The 18,802-nt window shown below is 42.4% G+C and overlaps 1 protein-coding gene, 1 long non-coding RNA gene and 2 pseudogenes across 2 annotated transcripts; 3 read left to right on the forward strand and 1 right to left on the reverse strand.

Moving 5' to 3' along the window:
• The first annotated feature begins 623 nt into the window (after positions 1-623).
• Positions 624-7,482, forward strand: LOC117844666 (uncharacterized). Its single transcript, XR_011897509.1, has 2 exons — positions 624-1,055; positions 7,017-7,482. It is a non-coding gene; the product is annotated as an uncharacterized lncRNA (long non-coding RNA).
• Positions 2,014-3,109, forward strand: LOC140222015 (uncharacterized; annotated as a pseudogene).
• LOC140221757 (receptor kinase-like protein Xa21) lies at positions 3,327-4,485 on the forward strand (annotated as a pseudogene).
• Positions 7,483-8,813: 1,331 nt separating the features above from the next.
• Positions 8,814-14,231, reverse strand: LOC117844663 (uncharacterized). The gene is made up of 2 exons (XM_034725407.2): positions 14,145-14,231; positions 8,814-11,459 (listed from the first exon to the last, which is right to left on the reverse strand). Exons 1-2 carry the CDS (start codon positions 14,157-14,159, stop codon positions 9,090-9,092), a joined length of 2,385 nt encoding a protein of 794 aa, XP_034581298.1. The 5' UTR covers positions 14,160-14,231; the 3' UTR covers positions 8,814-9,089.
• Positions 14,232-18,802: the final 4,571 nt, after the last annotated feature.

Here is an 18,802-nt window from a genome sequence, read left to right on the forward strand (position 1 = left end):
TTGGCATACATCCTGTTTCCGGTAGTATCTCAAGTGCATTATATTCATCTTCTAATGATCAGTTTACTGGATTTGCTGTCGAAGATGGGTTAACTACTTGGTGATGCAATCACAATGCATGCAAAAGACGTGTTTCAACTTGCACAGCCACCACCTTGCTGATGGTGATTTAGCTGAGTTTCAACTTAAACTTTCAATCTTCCGAAAAAAAAACGCAGGAAGATCGTATCTATGACGCTTGACTCTTTGCACAATACTTACATTTATCTGGTCCTCAAATGGAATAAATTTTGTTTGCATAAAAAGTAAAGTGCCACATTTTCACCTTCATATATATAAGAACTAATAATTGTCTCACTAGATATTTCTCCAATTAATAATCAACATTGTAAAAGACCCCTGCATTGTACAGAGACTATTCTTGTCCAGATAGGATACATACAAGTTGACTTGACGCGCTACCATTTCAAAGATAACCCATCAATAACGAGTCATGGCCACACATTCTGATCACAAAGATTCTGGAAAACGAAAATTCTGGAAGCGCGATGATCACAAATTAAGATCCAAATCAGATTTGAAAACGAAAAATCCAGCGCCGGTAGAGCATTCCACGAGCTGAATTTTATCGTCATCGAAACCGCACGAGACATGTCGTCGCACATCAGCCCGGCCGGCATATCTCTGTCCATTTCCTGCAGAAAAGTACCCTGCGATTCGAGGCTGGACACGCCGCAACAATCTTGTCCAGCTCAGATCAGACAGTGACGGCCGCACTGTTGAAAAGATCGAAGCTGTGAAGCGGCGACAACCGGCGAGTTTGACGGACTCGGGGTCTTCGCTCCAACGCCGGTCAAGCTACGATAAGATCTGATGATGATGATGCAAGTGTGTGGATGTAATACCGCTGTAAGACTGCTTTTAAACCCCTGGGGCCTGACACAGTTGTGCATCCAACTTAAAGCTCACAGCTCATGCATTAGACGCCACCCGGCAAAACAAGGTCGGAAAAACTGCCTTCCTGTACGCTTCAGCCAAGCAGAGGACCAGATCAGGTGCGTTGTTCTATTTCCTCCTGCGATGAACTAGACTATTACTTGAGCAAATTCTTTTGGTTTTATGCTTCTGCTGTCAGTCTTGTCATGCACTTATTGTCTGCAGTGAAATTAGAACATTGACAAAGTTAAAACTACTTGTGCTTCGAATTATTATACTTTATACTGGTTGAGTTTATTTCATTTTCATAATATTATAGTAGTACATGGCTGGAGGGGCACATGTTGGTCCAAATTAGCTCCGCCTGTAAACACAGAATGCTACAATATCTTCCTATTACCTCGTGGAACACTAGCGTCCCCTACTGCAAGTGGAGAGGTATCACCTGTAACCCGAAGAACCATGGGCGAGTTACGGTGATCAACCTTACCAGCCAAGGCTTGTCAGGCCCGATCGCCGCTTCTGTCGGAAATCTGACGTTACTTCACACACTCGACCTGTCTAGAAATCAGCTCTTTGGCCAGATACCTAATCTCGGCAATCTCCAGAAGATGCAAGCCCTTAAACTAAATGAGAATTCATTGAATGGGACTATTCCAGACACGCTTGCAAATTGTTCCAACCTCAAGGAGTTACATCTCTACTCAAACTCGCTTGAGGGTGCAATTCCTCGGGAAATAGGTTTCCTTACTAATCTGGGTCTTCTTGGCCTTTCCCACAATAATCTCAGTGGGACCATCCCGCCAATCGTGGGTAACATCACCCATTTAGAAAAACTGTATCTTGGTTACAACCAACTCGAAGGAAGCATTCCTGATGAACTTGGCCAATTTTCAAAGATTTCTATTATGGACCTTGCCCAAAACAATCTATCAGGTAGTATCCCGGAAAGCCTTTTCAATTTGTCTTCTCTTCAACAACTAGGATTGAATATAAATCAGCTTAGTAAAACTCTACCAAATGATTTGGGCGATCGTCTCTCTAGTCTCCAGCAATTATTTTTGGGCCAGAACATGCATGCTGGAAGGCCACCTACCAGATTCTTTAGGTAATGCTTCGATGCTAGAAATAGTGTCTTTTCAATCTAACAATCTCACTGGCCAAATCCCTAGCTCCTTCGGAAGGCTCTCACGGTTGTCTTATCTGAACCTTCAGCAAAACATGCTTGAAAACTGGGAATTCGTGCAAGCGTTAGGAAACTGCAGTGCTCTACAACGGCTACTACTAGAAGATAATCAGCTTCAGGGGCTCGTACCAAATTCAGTTGGTAACCTACCTCCTAGTCTTCAATACCTTACATTGGGCGGAAATAATTTATCAGGTGCAGTTCCACCAAGTATAGGGAACCTCTCTGCGTTACTTGTACTGGCACTAGATGACAACAATCTCCAAGGTACAATTGAAGAATGGATAGGAAATCTGACACAACTAGAATATCTATATCTTAGTGAGAACAATTTTTCTGGACTAATACCATCCTCTATTATTGGTAACCTTAGTAGGTTGAGTAGGCTCTATTTAGACAACAATGAATTTGAGGGCCCTATACCATAGAGTTTGGGAAATCTTATGAATCACGTACATTCGGATCTTAGTAATAACAATCTCCAAGATGGGATACCTTAGGAGATTGGTAACCCAAAACAACTTGACATCCTCCTCCTGTCATCAAATAAACTAACTGGAGAATTTCCAGTTACTTTAGGCTAATATCCAGTCTTAACTAAGCATCAAATGGACCGAAACATTCTTCTAGGAGATATTCCTATTATTTTGGTCTCTCTAGAGTGCATGGACATGCTAAATCATTCCCATAACAACTTGTCAGGTCACATCCCTTTAAATTTGGCTCTAAGTGATCTACACAGTTCCTTAGTGTGCTAGACCTTTCATATTAAACATCTCGAAGGAGAAGTACCAAGAAAGGGAGTATTTGAAAATGCTACAGCTGTTTATCTTACAGCAATTGGGGACTTTGTGGAGGAGCAAAGGATCTCCATATGCCTTTGTGCCATATTGGTTCACCAAGAACAGAGAATCGCTACTATTTGGTCAGAGCATTGATACCACTGTACTCCTTCATGTCAACCCTACTGTTGATTTACTTCACAAGAAGGGATCAAGAAGGGCATATTTATGGCTGCCAACCTTTGGGAAAAAATTCCCTAATGTTCTTACAGTACTCTAGCCCAGGACACAGAGAACTTCTCAAAGGATAAACACAGCTATTAACATAGCCGATGCATTGGCCTACTTGCGCCATGACACTGGAAGGCCCATTGTCCATTGTAATTTAAAGCCTAGCTAGTAATATCCTACTAGATGTTCATATGAATGCTTACTTGGGTGATTTTGGCATCGCAAGGTTACATATTGATTCTAGGTTGAGATCAGTTGGCGATTCAAGCTCAGTGATCTGTTCAACGAGTGCAAAAGGAACTATAGGATATATAGTTTCCTAAAAAAAAGGAACTATAGGGTATAGGGCTCCAGGTAGAACTTTTATCCATCTAGGATTTTTACAAATTATATTAACATGAACCATATTTTGCGAGTTGTTATGCACTGATTATCACTTTTATGTCTATGATTAGAGTATGCAGGAGCTGGTAATACATCAACTTTTGGAGATATTTTAGTTTTGGAATAGTACTTCTTGAGATGCTAACAGATCACATGTTCAGGAATGACTCACCATTATTAGCTTTGTGGAAAGGTACTTTCCCAATCAGATACTAGACGTTGTCAATACTCATTTGCTAGAAGAATCCAAGGCATTCATCGAAGCAACTGTGGCGACAGAAAATCTTCAGATCTTCCAGTGCTTGTTGTCTTTGCTACGAGCAGCACTTATTTGTACACGCCAAAACCCAAGAGAACGAATTAACATGAGAGAAGTAGCAGCCAGATTAAGTGCAATCAAGATGTCATACGTGGGACTGTGGGAAGAAGAGTTAAGGGCTCAACTTCGTTTAAGAGACTCATAAGTTGGGCTTCTCACAGGAGTTGAAGGAAGAAAATGGTAAAAGTTTAAGCTTCTTCGATACAATAGGGACTCTGCTTGTAGAACCAAATTTGAAGACTTTTGAATGCTTGGGTGAATTGATTGAGTTATACAAAAATAGCTTCACTGGTCAAATTCCTATTTCTCTTGGCAAGCTCAATAGCTTGCGCACTCCATCAATTGGGAGAAACAACCCTTGAAGCAAATGACAACCAAAGCTGGGACTTAGATGCGTTGAAAAATTGTAGCCTTCTACAATATCTCATTCTAGGCAACAACCGAGTATAGGGAGTTAGAACACCTTCGGTTGGCAGCCTAACCACCAATTTTACAGTATTACAATTAAGTTGGAACAACCTTTCGGGAATAGTTTCGCAAAGAATACGAAACCTTTCCAGTTTAATTCAACTAGATTAAGCTACAACAATTTTACTGAACAACAGATTGGAACCCTTAAAGGTATCTAGCTATATCCATTGGAACAACTTTGATGGGCCAATTATTTCTCTACGACGTATTACTCATTTAGAAAGACTCTTACTACAAGAAAGTGAATTTGATGGTTCACACCTAAAGCATTGATCTCATTCATAAGAACATTTAAGCGTGAGTACATAGCCTCGATATTCTCATTATCAAGTTTCTTAAAGCTATTGAGCTTATCAATGAGAACATCGTATCTTTCATTAGATACGTCCTTTGAGTCCTCATTGTTCTCTTTGATAGTCATCCATAGCTTGTTAGTATTTTCACAAGTAAATACACAATTAAAAATACTTTGACTAAGTGAGGACAATATGATGTTCTTGACAATCACATCATATTATTTTCTTGTTGCCCTATATTTTGCATGCCCTCACTAGTAACTCTCCAAACATTTAGACCCTTAGCTTGGAAAAATGCTTCCATGAGAACTTTCCAACATGGATAGCCCGTGCCATCGAAACATGGAACCAAACCTATTGCATCCATCCCTTTCTCCTATCGAGCTAACTCACAAGGCGGTGAATCCTAACTGTTTTCAATGAGTCGGTTTCACAATTTGCCAATAGAATTGATGATTTTTTGTGAAAGATGTGAGTCCTACCTCTGATACCACTTGAAAGTACTCATAGCCTAAGAGGGTGAGGAGGTGAATTAGGCAACTTAAAAATCTTAACCTATGACTTCCACTAGTTGCATCAAAACATAAACTAGATCATGCTATATAGTTGTGCAATCTACGATTGATCTAGTGTAAAACCTCATCCCAAAATAAGTTTTGCAACCTATAGCCAAAACCTATTACGATACTACTCTAGGAAAGTAAAGGCATACAAGTTGCAAGTATGAAATGCAGAAATGTAAGGTGGTGATGAGGGGAAGCAAACTCTTGACACAAGGACCAAACTCTCTGTAGAACTTGAGATAAAAATAGTGATGTGCAATCAACCATAGGGTATTGTTTTATGTTTAGTGATTTTTGTACAAATCAACTGAGTCCAAAAATTTTTACAGTAGCTCAATCATGATGTTAAAAAGCCTCTGAAAATTTTTCATCACCATAGCTTGTCAAATGCAACCGCAATAAATTAGTGAAGGCTAAGGAAATGGAATAAAAACAAATAGTTAATAAGAAGGGTAAATTGGTAAATGCACATCTAGATTGTTAAGAATGTTCAGAAATAGGATAACTTTCCAAAATGAACTTGGTCAACCTAAGGAGGCCCCACTTTTATTTTTAGGAGTTTAAGGGAAATAAACTTAATATAGGTGTACAAAATCGCCATTAATCCATCACGAGGTTTAAATCGCAAACAAACCTTGCTTCACCAGAAATGAACCCACCTTTCTTTATGAAATGCAAGTAAGTGAAATAATATATGTGTACACAATCACCATCAAGATACCTTAGGGTTTAAACCACGAAAACACTTTACCTTGTAAAGAAAGTTATGTTAATGCTTATCTAGGTGAATGTGGTTGTTTCCAACTTGTTTACTTCTACATTAATTTATGAATACATCTTGCTCACGAAATCATGAAACTTGAATGTTTGTATATGCATCTCGTGTAGAAGCGAACCTCGCATACGGGACCTACGAGTCGCTACCTCCTGCGGAGGAAGGATCTGCCGAGCTGCACCACGCAGAGGCCGAGCACGAGATTAGTGAAGCGTCCAACGACCCACCTACTAACTTAGTCCCGGAAGTCAAGCCCTAGAGCATAACCCTATTTTAAAGATTCGTGCAATATCTATGTTCTTATACTTGTACATTTACGTTCATAGGAGTTGATTGAGAACTTAGTTGCATGATGTTAGGTACCTATGGTTGAATACTAGCATGATAGGCCCTTCCATCGTCATTCTCCATCTCCTTCATAAGCAGCCCGTTGAAGACAAGATCACGTGCCTTGGGCTACAATGATTCACCGCACTCGAACCCGAAGAAATGTCTCCGTAACATATGGAAAAGGGAGAAGGAAAGGCATGCATCCTTAAGATCAGGGCTTAGATCATCGTTTCGCCACACCCTTATCTAAGTCAATGATAATTGGATCAGAAGGGCCTGTTCGAAACTGTATTACATACTTTCCATCACTAAGATACACAAGAGGGGAGCCCTCCCCGAGGCAATGGTAACCTGTCATGGTGGCTGGATCGTAAGCTTCTCCGCTGATGGTGTGCTCCTGATACATGTAGTCAGCAACCATTTTATTCAACAACCATGATTCGCTTGCCATTCGACATGCCCCTAATCTTTGCATAAAATAAGTGGCAGCAACGGGCACCAGATAAATAAGTGGGAGCACTCTGATACCAGATAAATATTTGTCATCCAGCATAATCATGGACACATATGCATAACTGAGAATAGACTGATAGAACTATCTCGTGAGTTGGCTGTTGTCGGTGAGACTATAAGCTGTGATAGAGTCAGCACAACCAAAGAGGATGTATAGATGTTGCCCACATTAAGTACATGCCGCTCTTTATGGCTGAAGACTACATTGAATCTAGTGTGTATGACACCAGGGAGGAGGACAAGGTGTATGCAACCAAGACACCTTTCTGGATGAAGAAGTTTCTGCTCTGACGTCAACAGGACCCGCAGGCGACAAGGAATAACTGCAGGAAGACAACCACTACTACGAGTACCTCAATTCGGATCATTGTTCCCTAGGGCTCTTCCACAAGTCCTTATTAGTGCGGTTGGATAATACAATCAATGTGGCATTTGTAGAACTAATATGATCAAGCTCTGTCCTCAACGCAGAGCAGTACTCATGAAGCTGCATTGAGCCAAATAAAGCACTCATGTAATTAAAGCCTAGCGCCAAATAATAATATCGGCCACAAAGGGTCATAGCTAGGATGAACCCTAAACACATTCCCAAACAATTGGGTCCTCTCAGAACAACAGCGAGGCTGTGAGGCCTCGAGCATCATGTATGCATAAAGAGAAAAAGAGCTGACCTATTGGAGATGCTCATGCTCCCCATCCTGTCTCTTTGGGTGTAAAAGTACTAAGGGGCTCTTTGGCAGGGCTCTTCAAACAGCTCCGGCACCGGCTTCTGCAGGAGCCTTGCCAAACGCTAATAAACAAAACGGCTTCGAGGTTGAAGCCCTCGCAGTGCCGGTCGCGCAAATGACCGCGGTGGAGCTGGAAAACAAGCTCCCCGCAGCTTCTCCTCTTGCCCAGCATCAAACCAGCGTGAAACAATATTGATTTACCCTCGAGTTCACGTTATTTATTTACAGCAAAATACCACGCGCATCCCATCCTCACCGTCCCCTTTCTTACCGTCAGCATAGCGGCGTGCAGCTGGAGGAGCAAGCGCCGGCGCGGCCTCGCAGCCCGACGTGGTCGCGAGCGCCTAGCACGGCGGCCCAGCCTCACCCTCGCCTGACAGCTAATGTTCGTGTGGCTGGGGGTGCAGCAGCGGGGAACAAGCAAGCAGCAGCAGGCAAGCAGCACAGAGAGAGAGAGACTTACGTTGCACTTGTCAGGCTGAAGACCTTGCGCTTGCTCTTGATGTGGCTGCTGCCCTTCTACATTTTGTGTATCTTCAGTCAGAGAGAGAAAGAGGGAGGGAGGGAGGGAGGGAGAGATAGAGAGAGAGACTTACGTTGCACGAAGGTTGGACGCGATGCTGGTTGATTTCCTCCATTATTTCCTATGTCGGCGACGTCGCTTTGACCCCTGTCCAGGATGCCAGCGTGGGTGAGCAACGCCCACAGGTGTGTTATGAACTCCCCTCCTTTTGCCAGGCTCTCGACGTCGCGCTCCTTCACATTGTCTGATACTCTGATGGCGCGAGGTAGAGCAGCATCTCCGCCCAGAATCCCGCCAGCACCTCCCAGCAATGGTCAGCCTGCATATTCTTGAGCTGCTCCCCCAGCCTTAGGCCCTTGCGGTAAAAGGATGGCGGGGCTTAACCGCACCATCCTTTCCATATGGACCGGGCCGATAAAAGGATGGCTGCAACTGCAACTAACCGGCCTGCTAAAGCCTTTTCATTTTCAGTAGGGTCTTTAGCGTTGTATACTCCATCTGACTGCAGACCGCTGCACCTCGGTAAAGATGACAGTTTGGTACAACGAAGAAGATTAATGTATTTCAACTAACTTCCTAACTTGGCAAGGAGCCAAGGATGTAAACCAAAGATCCGGGTGTGCTGCCATTTAACCTTATCACCATGGTGAGTAGCTCGGATCAATTCTGATGCTTAATGACATGGCAATAAATATCAGAGCCAAATGGCAGTTGATCTATGTCCCAAGCAGAATATATAATACAACTAGGAAATTCCAGAAATTTTCTAAAGGGAAGACACAATAGAGTTGTGTATCATTCATCAAGTAGCTAGAGAAACACGTACATGATAGAAAAGCTAGGGAATACACATGGCCAAAGGGTATTTTGTCCAAAGAAACCAGCAAGGCTAATACTGACTAAAAAGAACCAACGACAGTACAGCGGCCAGCACTTACCAAAGTACATACATGGGAAACAAGTGGCCAAAGGCCTTGATAGTGGAGATCGACCAACACCAGCGTCCTTCCAACCACACTTGCAGTAATATAAGCAGCAGCCATCATAGCTTGCTAAATGATATCTTGGATGAAGATTGGAGAGCCTTCCCAGAACCTGCAGTATGATGATTCTTCTCCTCCAGGATAAGGCTCGTCAGCCCCGGCATTTTCTATGTCGTTGGGGATCACAATCCTTTGACCCCTCTCCAGGATGCCAGCGTGGGTGAGCAACGCCCACAGGTGTGTTATGAACTCCCCTCCTTTTGCCAAGCACTCGACGTGCTCCTTCACATTATCTGATGGCGCGAGGTAGAGCAACATCTCCGCCCAGAAATCCGCCAGCACCTTCCACCGGGCGCCCTCCTCCATCCCCTCCAGCTGCTTCCCCAGCCTCATGCCCTTGTGGAAGATCTCCTCTTTTGATTCACAAGTCTCTATTGATTCGCTCTGTAGAAATCCAATTGCTTCCTCTACGACTGCATCAAACACACGTGATGTGTCATAATGGTGGCCAGGAAGAAGCTTTGGTTCACTCACTACAAGGTATGCACAGTATTTGGACAGTTTTGTGGCGACGTCGAGGTCACGCTGCTTGAGGTCTCCCCCTACGCTGGGGCAAGGATATGCCATCTTCGCCAGCCCCTCGCAGTAACATGTTGCAATATGCCATGTCAAGATGAAGTGTGTCTGGTTATCCTTTTGCTCCGAGCTGCCTGTGCCAGAGTACTGGTGCATGTCATCGTGCCTACAGGCCCACAAGAGGTCATCTGCCCTGTTGGACCTCAGTGATGACTGCCCATTTGTTAGAACACCCTGGGTACATTCAAGAGACTGAACAAGTGCCTCCTTTACTTCTGCAGACAGCTCTACGGGTTTCCCAGGCTTGCCGGCACTCCATCGAACACCAAGATTATTCATAAATGGAAAAATGACCTCAGAGTTTGCAACAGATACGTACGGGTCAAGTTTTGACAAAGCATGCAAGGCCTTCGATAGAATGGGTTTGTAGCGCGCTGATTCAACTAGCGAGTATTGCCCAAGCATGTTTTGCCAGTAGCATTGGTTTCTTTGAGGAAACCAATAGCAGTATTTGTTTGAAATGAACGAGCGGATCTTGAAAGGAACCGCTCTGAAACTCTCCACTACTCTGAATGCGAGATCTTCTCTTGTCCTGAGTGCCTCTCGCCGTCTGACAGAGTGGCAAGCCAAATGCACTGTGCCCCAAATGGTCGTCCAGTACAGCAACATCTGTAGCACTTCAAGCATTGCAATGCATGCAAGAATCACTAGAGTAAAGATGACATCAGTTGTTGTGGTGGTAACAACAGGTGACCAGTTCCTCACACGGAGGAATCTCGCCAAGGGGCCGCGACTGACTGCTATTGTTGCTGACATAAGTGCATACATGATTAGAGTGAAGCGGAGCATTGTTGAGACAATCCGTTGTTCATGGTAATAAGTGACAGCGTGCTTGGTGAAGAAGAAATCATACATGAAAGCTAACTCAACATCAATCACCTTGAACACCCTGCCGTAGTTTATGGCACCGTTCTCATTCTTGGCAAGCTGCCCATTGAATACAAAATCATGTGTCTTCTGCCGTCGAGATTCACCGCAGCCAAACCCAAAGAAGCGCCTTCTCAACAGATGAAAAAGAGAGAACGAAAGGCAGGCATCCCTCTGCTCCGAGTTTAGGCTCTCGCACCACCATATCTTCTCTATGTCAATGACATTTGCTTTGGTTGTTAGTTGTGTTGCGTATAGTGTGCCAGCTTCCAGCTTTGACTTGCGAAGGGGCCAGTCAACTAGGTAATGGTAGCCTTTCATGCTGGCTGGATCATAAGATGCTCCCCTCCCGGTGTGCTCCTGCTGCATGTAGTCAGCAACCATTTTATTCAAGTTCCATGATCTACTTGCCATTTCACACGCCGAGTCCCTCTGTGCCCATTTCAAAGAAGCAAAAATAACCATATCAAAAAATAGGAGGATACCACCACCATAATTAAAGATGGTAACTGCAATCAACCCCACATAAAACATGCTGAGGAATGACTGATAGGTCCGTTCCATTTCTCGGGAGTTGTCATCGAGACTGTATGCTGTGATGGAGTGAGCAGAGCCTGATAGGATGTAGAGGGATACGGCCCAGAAGGGGTACATGCTGCTCTTTACCAGGGAAGACTGCATCGAACCAAGTGTGTATGTTACTAGGGAGGATGATAAGTATGCGGCCAGGACAAGCTTTTGGGCGACAAAGTTCAGTCTTCGGCGACGCAGAGACCCAAAGGCGGCCAGGAATACCATGCTGGTAGAAATCAACACTACAAGCACCTCGATGCGGACCACTGCTCCCCTTGGGCTCTCCCACCAGTGTTTCGAGGTAGTCCACCAGTTCTTGACGCCATGTGAAAAGGTAGTCCATTCCCCAAGATGGTTAGCAGCCTGCAACATGTCTTGTAAGATATATAGTACGATTAATTATCTTAAAAGTTCAAGAGGCAAACTATTAATCTTTCTAGTATTACTGATTGGAGCATCTACGTTGATCCTCACAGCGTGTGCTAGAGAAAGTGAGAAATTCTTTTCTTAAAAATCCAATCATATATTTTGTATTATCATGCTATTAACTGTTGACAATAATGACCAATGGATCAAATTTATACTCAATCATTGTTGACAACGAAGGCCATTAGATCTAATTTGCTTTCAAATAACTCCTTAATTTTTGTGTCTAAGTTAGCCACCTATTCTATTTCGCAAGGAAATACCCCAAGCTGTATCGAACCCAGCATGCGCTCGCCCGCACCCGCCCCGCCGCTCCCTCAGTTGCACCGGCGCCGGTGCCGCCCACGCTCCTTCGCAGATCTACCGCCTCCTCTCGCGACCCCGTGACCCACTGGTCCTCTCCCTCCGCTCCGTTAGACCATGCGTGCCTATCGCTCGCTCACCGCGCAGATATGGATCTGCGCCGGTGGCTTGCCGCCTCCCCGCCTCCGCCGCTGGAGCTAGGTCGCCCAACATGCAGGAGTGTCTCCGTGGTGCCTGACACGCCGCAAGCGGTGCAGCGCAGCTACGCGGATGCTGTCAAGGCGCCGCGCCCATCCGCCAGGCTGTCGCCTCCAACTCCCCGGAGTTATCCCTGCCCCGCCTTTCCACCTGCGCGAGGGAGGAACAGTAACTCCGGCGCTCAGGGCCGGACGTCCGCAAGGTCACCTCTATAGTTAGAGGGCCGCTGTTGGGACGTCATGCGGTGCCATTACTCCTCTGCTTGGGAGATGCGGCGTCTTTACTCCTACGGCCGTGGGGAGAAGGAGGAGGAGCTAGGTTGGACCTGCGTCCAACGCTGGTGTCGTCCGTCTACGCATCACCAACCGGAGTTTGAGCGCAGTACGGTACATTCAAGCCGTGCACGTCGCCCCACTTCGGCGACGCAGAGACCCAAAGACGGCCAGGGATACCATTCTGGTAGAAACAAACCCTACCAGCACCTCGATGCGGACCACTACTCCCCTTGGGCTCTCCCACCAGTTTTTCAAGGTAGTCCATTCCCAAGAAGGTTGGCAGCCTGGAACATGTCTTGTAAGATATATATATAGTACGACTAATTATCTTAAAAGTTCAAGAGGCAAACTGATTAATCTTTCTAGTATTACTACAATAATGACCAATGGATCAAATTTGTACTCAATCATTGTTGACAACAAAGGCCATTAGATCTAATTATCTTTCAAATTATCAACCTATGTGTTATGAAATGACTCTTCAAATAACTCCTTAAATTTCGTGTCTAAGTTAGCCACCTATTCTATTATGAAAAATAACTTAAAGTAATCTCCTTAAATCGGCTCTTAAAATTGCTACCTTGTGCAATAATACTCGATAGAAAAGAAAATGTAATCAATAAATCTGCTCTTAAAATTGCTACCTTGTGCAATAATATTCGACAGAAAAGAAAATGTAATCAAGCCATGCTACGACTTGTACTAAATAAATTTCTCATGTGACAACTGATCAAACTTCCCACCAACACATCCTTTATTGAAACCATGTATGTGTATTGTTGATTTAGTTTATTAACCATCCTCTATGGCTCGCATTCCACCTTCAGCTCTAGACCGTAAACCGGTGCATCCTTCAAGGGCTCCAAGCCAACAAGAGCTGCTTGCTAGCTATGCTATTCCTCTTCCATTGTACTTACTCAGCGCAAGTTTGGTGGGAGATCTTGCAAAGGCTGGGCTTCACAGACATCTAGTGAACATGCATGTCATTGCAATGCTGTTTGCTCTGGTCCCATAATGGCAACACTGGAAGGAACGCAATGCTATCTTGCGTGTTCAGGTAGGTGGAGGCGCAACTACTCAGAATGATGAAGCAAGAAGGGGACAACTGGATTTCAGTGGGTGCTATTCACCTAGGTTTGTTTGTTTAGCGAGTAATAGAATTCGGATGTCCTGCTGCTTTCTTGGTGCACTAAACGCACTAATATAAAAACGTGGTCCATGAATGTGAAAAATTATCCTAATTCATTAAAATAATTAAACTCCTCCATTTGATAGTCTTATTTTCCAATTAAGTGCGACCCAAGGGATTGTTTAGATCATATATTTTATTGGTAGGCATTGATTACGAGGAAGAGCTATACCATTGCAAGAATCCAGAACTTAAAACAACTTAATTACATTTTGAATGGTACCCTAAAATTGTTTACAAGAAATTGATGATTCAGTTCGTGAAGGAACTCCGTGCATTCTTAACATGGTTTGGCACTACATATGCTAGAGCTAAAGACTAACCTCAAACTGTACACGTTAACCTATACAAGGATTTTATTTTTGGTAGAGAACAAATGAATCAAGTGGACTTACAATTGTAAAATAGCAACAATAGTGGCACCTGCTTAAAAACAATATTACCAATATATCCACATTCCTATTAAACATGTCATATTCGACTTCCAAGTTAAAATTAAACATATACTCTACATATATAATAATGTATTCAAGAATTTTGAATTCAAATCCAAATAGTTTAGAACAATGACATTTTGAAGGCCAAAATCTCACACTAAATGCAAAAAAGATAGAAAAAAATGGCTGCAAGAGGCACAATATGGTCATAGGTGCATACCATCTGGTTACTCATCTCTTCTGGCGTGAACTGAGGAAAATGGACGTCTTCCCCTCCCTGCTGGTGCCCAATGTAATGGTACTCTTGCTTTCAACAAGACGCTTATTAAATAGGCAACAAGATACTTATCTTGCAGGACACTTGTTTAAGAGTTGTGACTCAAGGAACAAGATGCGTGCTTAACTAAAGGAGTGCAGGAAAGGTTTTGGGGAAACGATAGAAGGAAAGAAACAATTGACCACTTTTGCTATATGACCACTTTGTGTATAGGGATGCACATGACCACATGACCACTTAAGCACGTGACCACATGGACTGGCCATCAATTTTCTGCTATATGGATGTCAAGGATCTTACTATTACTAGTTACTAGTAATAATTGGAGACTCCTTTTGAAGCCTCTAGGTGAAGCCACCTAGGATTCCTAGGTGGACACTCTAAAAAAAGAGAGAAATCCTAGAAATTCTCACAAAAAAGCAAAACATCCGGCCATCAATCGACAGATTCAAATAATCATATCCATTAGACCTATTATGTTTTCTAAAAAATTACCCACCAGTACCATTATGAAAATAGCCTAAAGTAACCTCCTAAATCTATATATAAATTACCTATGCCATTATATAAAATAAACTAAAGTAACCTCCTAATCTTCATCAAAATTACACACTTATGCTATTATAAACAATATTTAAAATAACCCCCTAATTTGCAACCCACCACTATTACTTAAAAAACTTAAAGTGACCTCTTAAATTTGCATCTATATTATCCACATATGCCATTATTAAAAATAACATGAGGTAACTCTACGTTTGAATCAAATAACCTTAATTAAAAATATACAACAATATATGATTCTAAATCATCTATATCTTGCACTATTGGTATACGATATAATAATTAAGGTCTATACGCATGATGTGTGTCACCATTTATAAAGATATAAAGTGATGTGAATATAGATTTCTATGTTAAAATTGTATCTCAAACTTAGGGTTCATTAAACAAATTCAAGCGCATACCTGTGATGCAAAGTGAAAAGGTAAAGATTATAAATGTGGATGAAAATATTTTTGAGTAACTACTAACTAAAATCTATCACAATTGGATAAATATATCAAGTATATATCTATATAAGTATTGTGTTCGAATATTTAACAAACGAGAGGTAGCTTATGGTAATAGTTTTGTAGCAATGTAGTCTCCGCATTAGTTCCCACCAGACAAGCTAGAAGAAAGAGACAAATTCTCATAAAAAATAAAAATATCAACACCAATCCTGTAAACTCCAATAATCATAGCCATTGATCTATTATATTTTCTAAAAACTTACCCACCACTATCATTGTGAAAATATTAAAAAATAAGCTCTAAACCAATATCTAAATTACCGAGCTCAACTATTATAAAAATAATCTAAAGTAACCCTATAATCTTCATCCAATTTACTAATACATATCATTATAAAGCATAACTTAAAATATCATTCTAAAATTTTATAATTATTACCCACGTACGTCGTTATTAAAAATAACCTTAATATAATTATCTTCATGTGCATCATACGTCAAAAAGTAAATTAATATATGATTCTAAATTACCTATTTATGTTATTATTAATATAAAAATACTAAGTTAAAGTATATTTTTTTTCAAAAAAATTGGCAGGAGCGGTGCCTATTCAAAAGTTAAATTATATACACATGATGAGTCCCACCATTTAGACCATTTATACATGTATGTAAGGAATCGGTGAAAAACATTGATTTGTATATATATGCTAAACATAATGTATGGAGGATTGGAGGTGCGATACAAAATAGAAAACGTATGAATATAGATGAAAAAGTGCATAGAGTAATTATTAATTAAATATCAATCACAACTAGATAAAGATAGATAAAGATAGGTACATATCAATATAAGTATTATGTTGAAGTATTCAAAAAATAAGAGAGTAGTAGGTAAACAATTTTGATGATTAGCTAGGAGTTTAATTTCTAAATAATTTTTAAATATAATAGCTTCTAAAAACATTAGTACATGCGGGAGCACGGGTTGGTTGGTGGTCTAGTTTATTTAACCAGGATACACGCATCCATCAATGACTACATGTTCGCTTCAGCTTATAAGCCGACTGAAAAGCTGAAACGGCTGATTTCTTATGAAAGGAAAATACTGTATAAACCGACTGAAAAGCTGAAACGGCTGATTTCTTATGAAAGGAAAATACTGTTTGGTAGCTGATAAGCCGGCTGAATAAGCTGAAGCGAACCGTGTGACCTTCTGGGTCGCTTCCGATCCTCAGCACGCGGCTATTTCCCCTCAAAGCAGCGCGAACATATATACCAGCTGGCCATCATTCCACCCAACATATCACGTAACTCGTACAGGCATAAAGCAGCAGCTTTGTACGAAACCAACAAAATACTAGCTACGTGGTACGTAAATATTGATAGTGAAATGGTGGTCCCACACCCACTTCATGCCCAGCAACTTAAGCAAGATCCCTGTGCCAAACTGCACCTCCCGACTGCACCTCCCGACTCCCGAGACCAAGCCCTAATTTTTTTCTTTATGATTTTCATACAAATGATGGAGTCGCTAGGGGCGCTTATCTATTCCTCCTGTACAATCTTACCGTAAATATTTTTATTTTTATCCTAAGTCTTTTAATTTTCTTCTTCACTAGCACAAATACCATACACTTGCGGGAAGCTTTTCCCACCCACGAGCCCCGCGCGTTAATTAATTATCAGGTGAACACGCCTTTCCCAACAACCAACGCGCTTACGCGGTCGCCAACAACCAACGCGCTTACGCGGTCGCAAGTGATGGAGCCCCTTTTCTCACAACTCGCTTATGTGTTTCTTTTTAAAAAAGAGCATACCCGGATGATTTTTTTTCCTTCTAATTTGCCTACTTGGTAAACATTTTACTTGGTTGAAGACAAAACTGTAGATAATATTCTGAAGACTCTACTGAAAAATTGAAAGGCCTTAGCCGTGTTTGGAGACAGCAGCTATCGGCTGCAGATCAGACAGGGAGCTGGAATATATGCTGGATTATTCCCATCTTGCTGCTTGCACTGATTTGCGTCAGTGACGCGAGAATGATCATCAACACTCTGAATTGAACTACTACAAACACTAGAACAACCAACAAGGTGTTGGTGGATGGCGGTGCAATTATCTTGAGAGCTGATCGAGGCACCAGGAATTCTTCTCTTTTCGGATGGAATCGGAAGGAGAACCGGCATGAATTGCTAACTGCAGAGAGTGAAGGGCAATTTCTTTACCAAAGAGATAAAGGGTATTTCAATCTGTCCGAAACTAAACTGAAACAGACATGAAAAGAAGCAACGGTGGTACAGCAGCAAGCACTGACCAAAGTACGTACTTGCGCACACTTGAGCATCCTTCCAAGCACACACTTGAGTAATGAAAAGTCACTACTGACTTAAGGTCTACTAAATCACACCAGGATAACAACTGTCTTGAACAATTAAAAGGCCGAAGAAGGAAGAAGTTATCAGGGTTTTCTGAATGTTTTATTGGATCAAGGTAGCAGATCTTTCCCAGAATCTGCAAGTTTTCCAGAGTAAATGGGTTCAGTTGTGATATATATGTGGCAAAATATAACACAACTTATGACTGCACCTGCTACTATTCAATCACCCTTGGAGCAGTGCTTTTGCATTGGGAATTCCTTCCACATTTTGCACCGAGTTTGCCTGTTGTTGGACCATCATCCCTGCTGTTGAAAGGAAAGAAAATGATGGTTTCAGTTACTAACTAAAAAATTAGCAGTAGATTTAGGGAACATGAAAATTACTTGCAAATTCACTTCAGCCTCTTTGGAAAAGCTAAAGGGGAAACACTTACTAGTTGCCGATTGATTTGCGGCATAGGTGGCCGGGGTAGCCCGGGTTGTACATGGGCTGCTGTATGGTGATCCCTGTCCAGGAGAAGCTAGGCTGGCCAGACGTCTCTGCATTTTCTATGTCCAATACATTCCTTTGATCCCTGTCTAGAATGCCAGCGTGGGTGAGCAACGCCCACAAATGTGTGAGAAATTCCCCTCCATTTGCCAGGAATTCGATATGTTCCTTCACATTATCTGATGGAGTAACGTAGAGCAACATCTCCGCCCAAAAATCCGCGAGCACCTTCCAACGCTTGTCATCCTCCATCTCCTCGAGTTGCCTCCCCAGTTTCACGCCCTTCCGAAAGATGGACGTCCCTGTCGATTCAGGCAAACATTTCATGGCCTCATGCTTGTCTTCCGCTTTTCGCAGAAACCGCGCTGCTTCCACTGCTACTGCGTCAAACACAAGGCTTGTATCATAGTGGTGCCCAGGAAGCAACTTTGGTGCTGATACCACCAGGTATGCACAGTACTTGGATAGTATCGTGGCAAGTCAAGATGTAACTTGAGTTCTCCCCCAGCTCTAGGAGAAAGACATTTCAATGTTGCCATCTCGCAATAAGATGTTGCAATGTGCCAAGTCAAAATGATGTGCGTCTGATTCTCCTTACCCTGGTAGCAGCTGATTCCCGAGTCTGACAGCATATTGTGCTTGCAAGCCCATAAGAGGTCATGTACTCGATTGTACACTAGTGACAATTCTCCATTTTCTAGAACACCCTGGGTAC

Source organism: Setaria viridis, chromosome 2 (genome assembly GCF_005286985.2).
Source record: "Setaria viridis chromosome 2, Setaria_viridis_v4.0, whole genome shotgun sequence".
Classification (NCBI taxonomy): domain Eukaryota; kingdom Viridiplantae; phylum Streptophyta; class Magnoliopsida; order Poales; family Poaceae; genus Setaria; species Setaria viridis.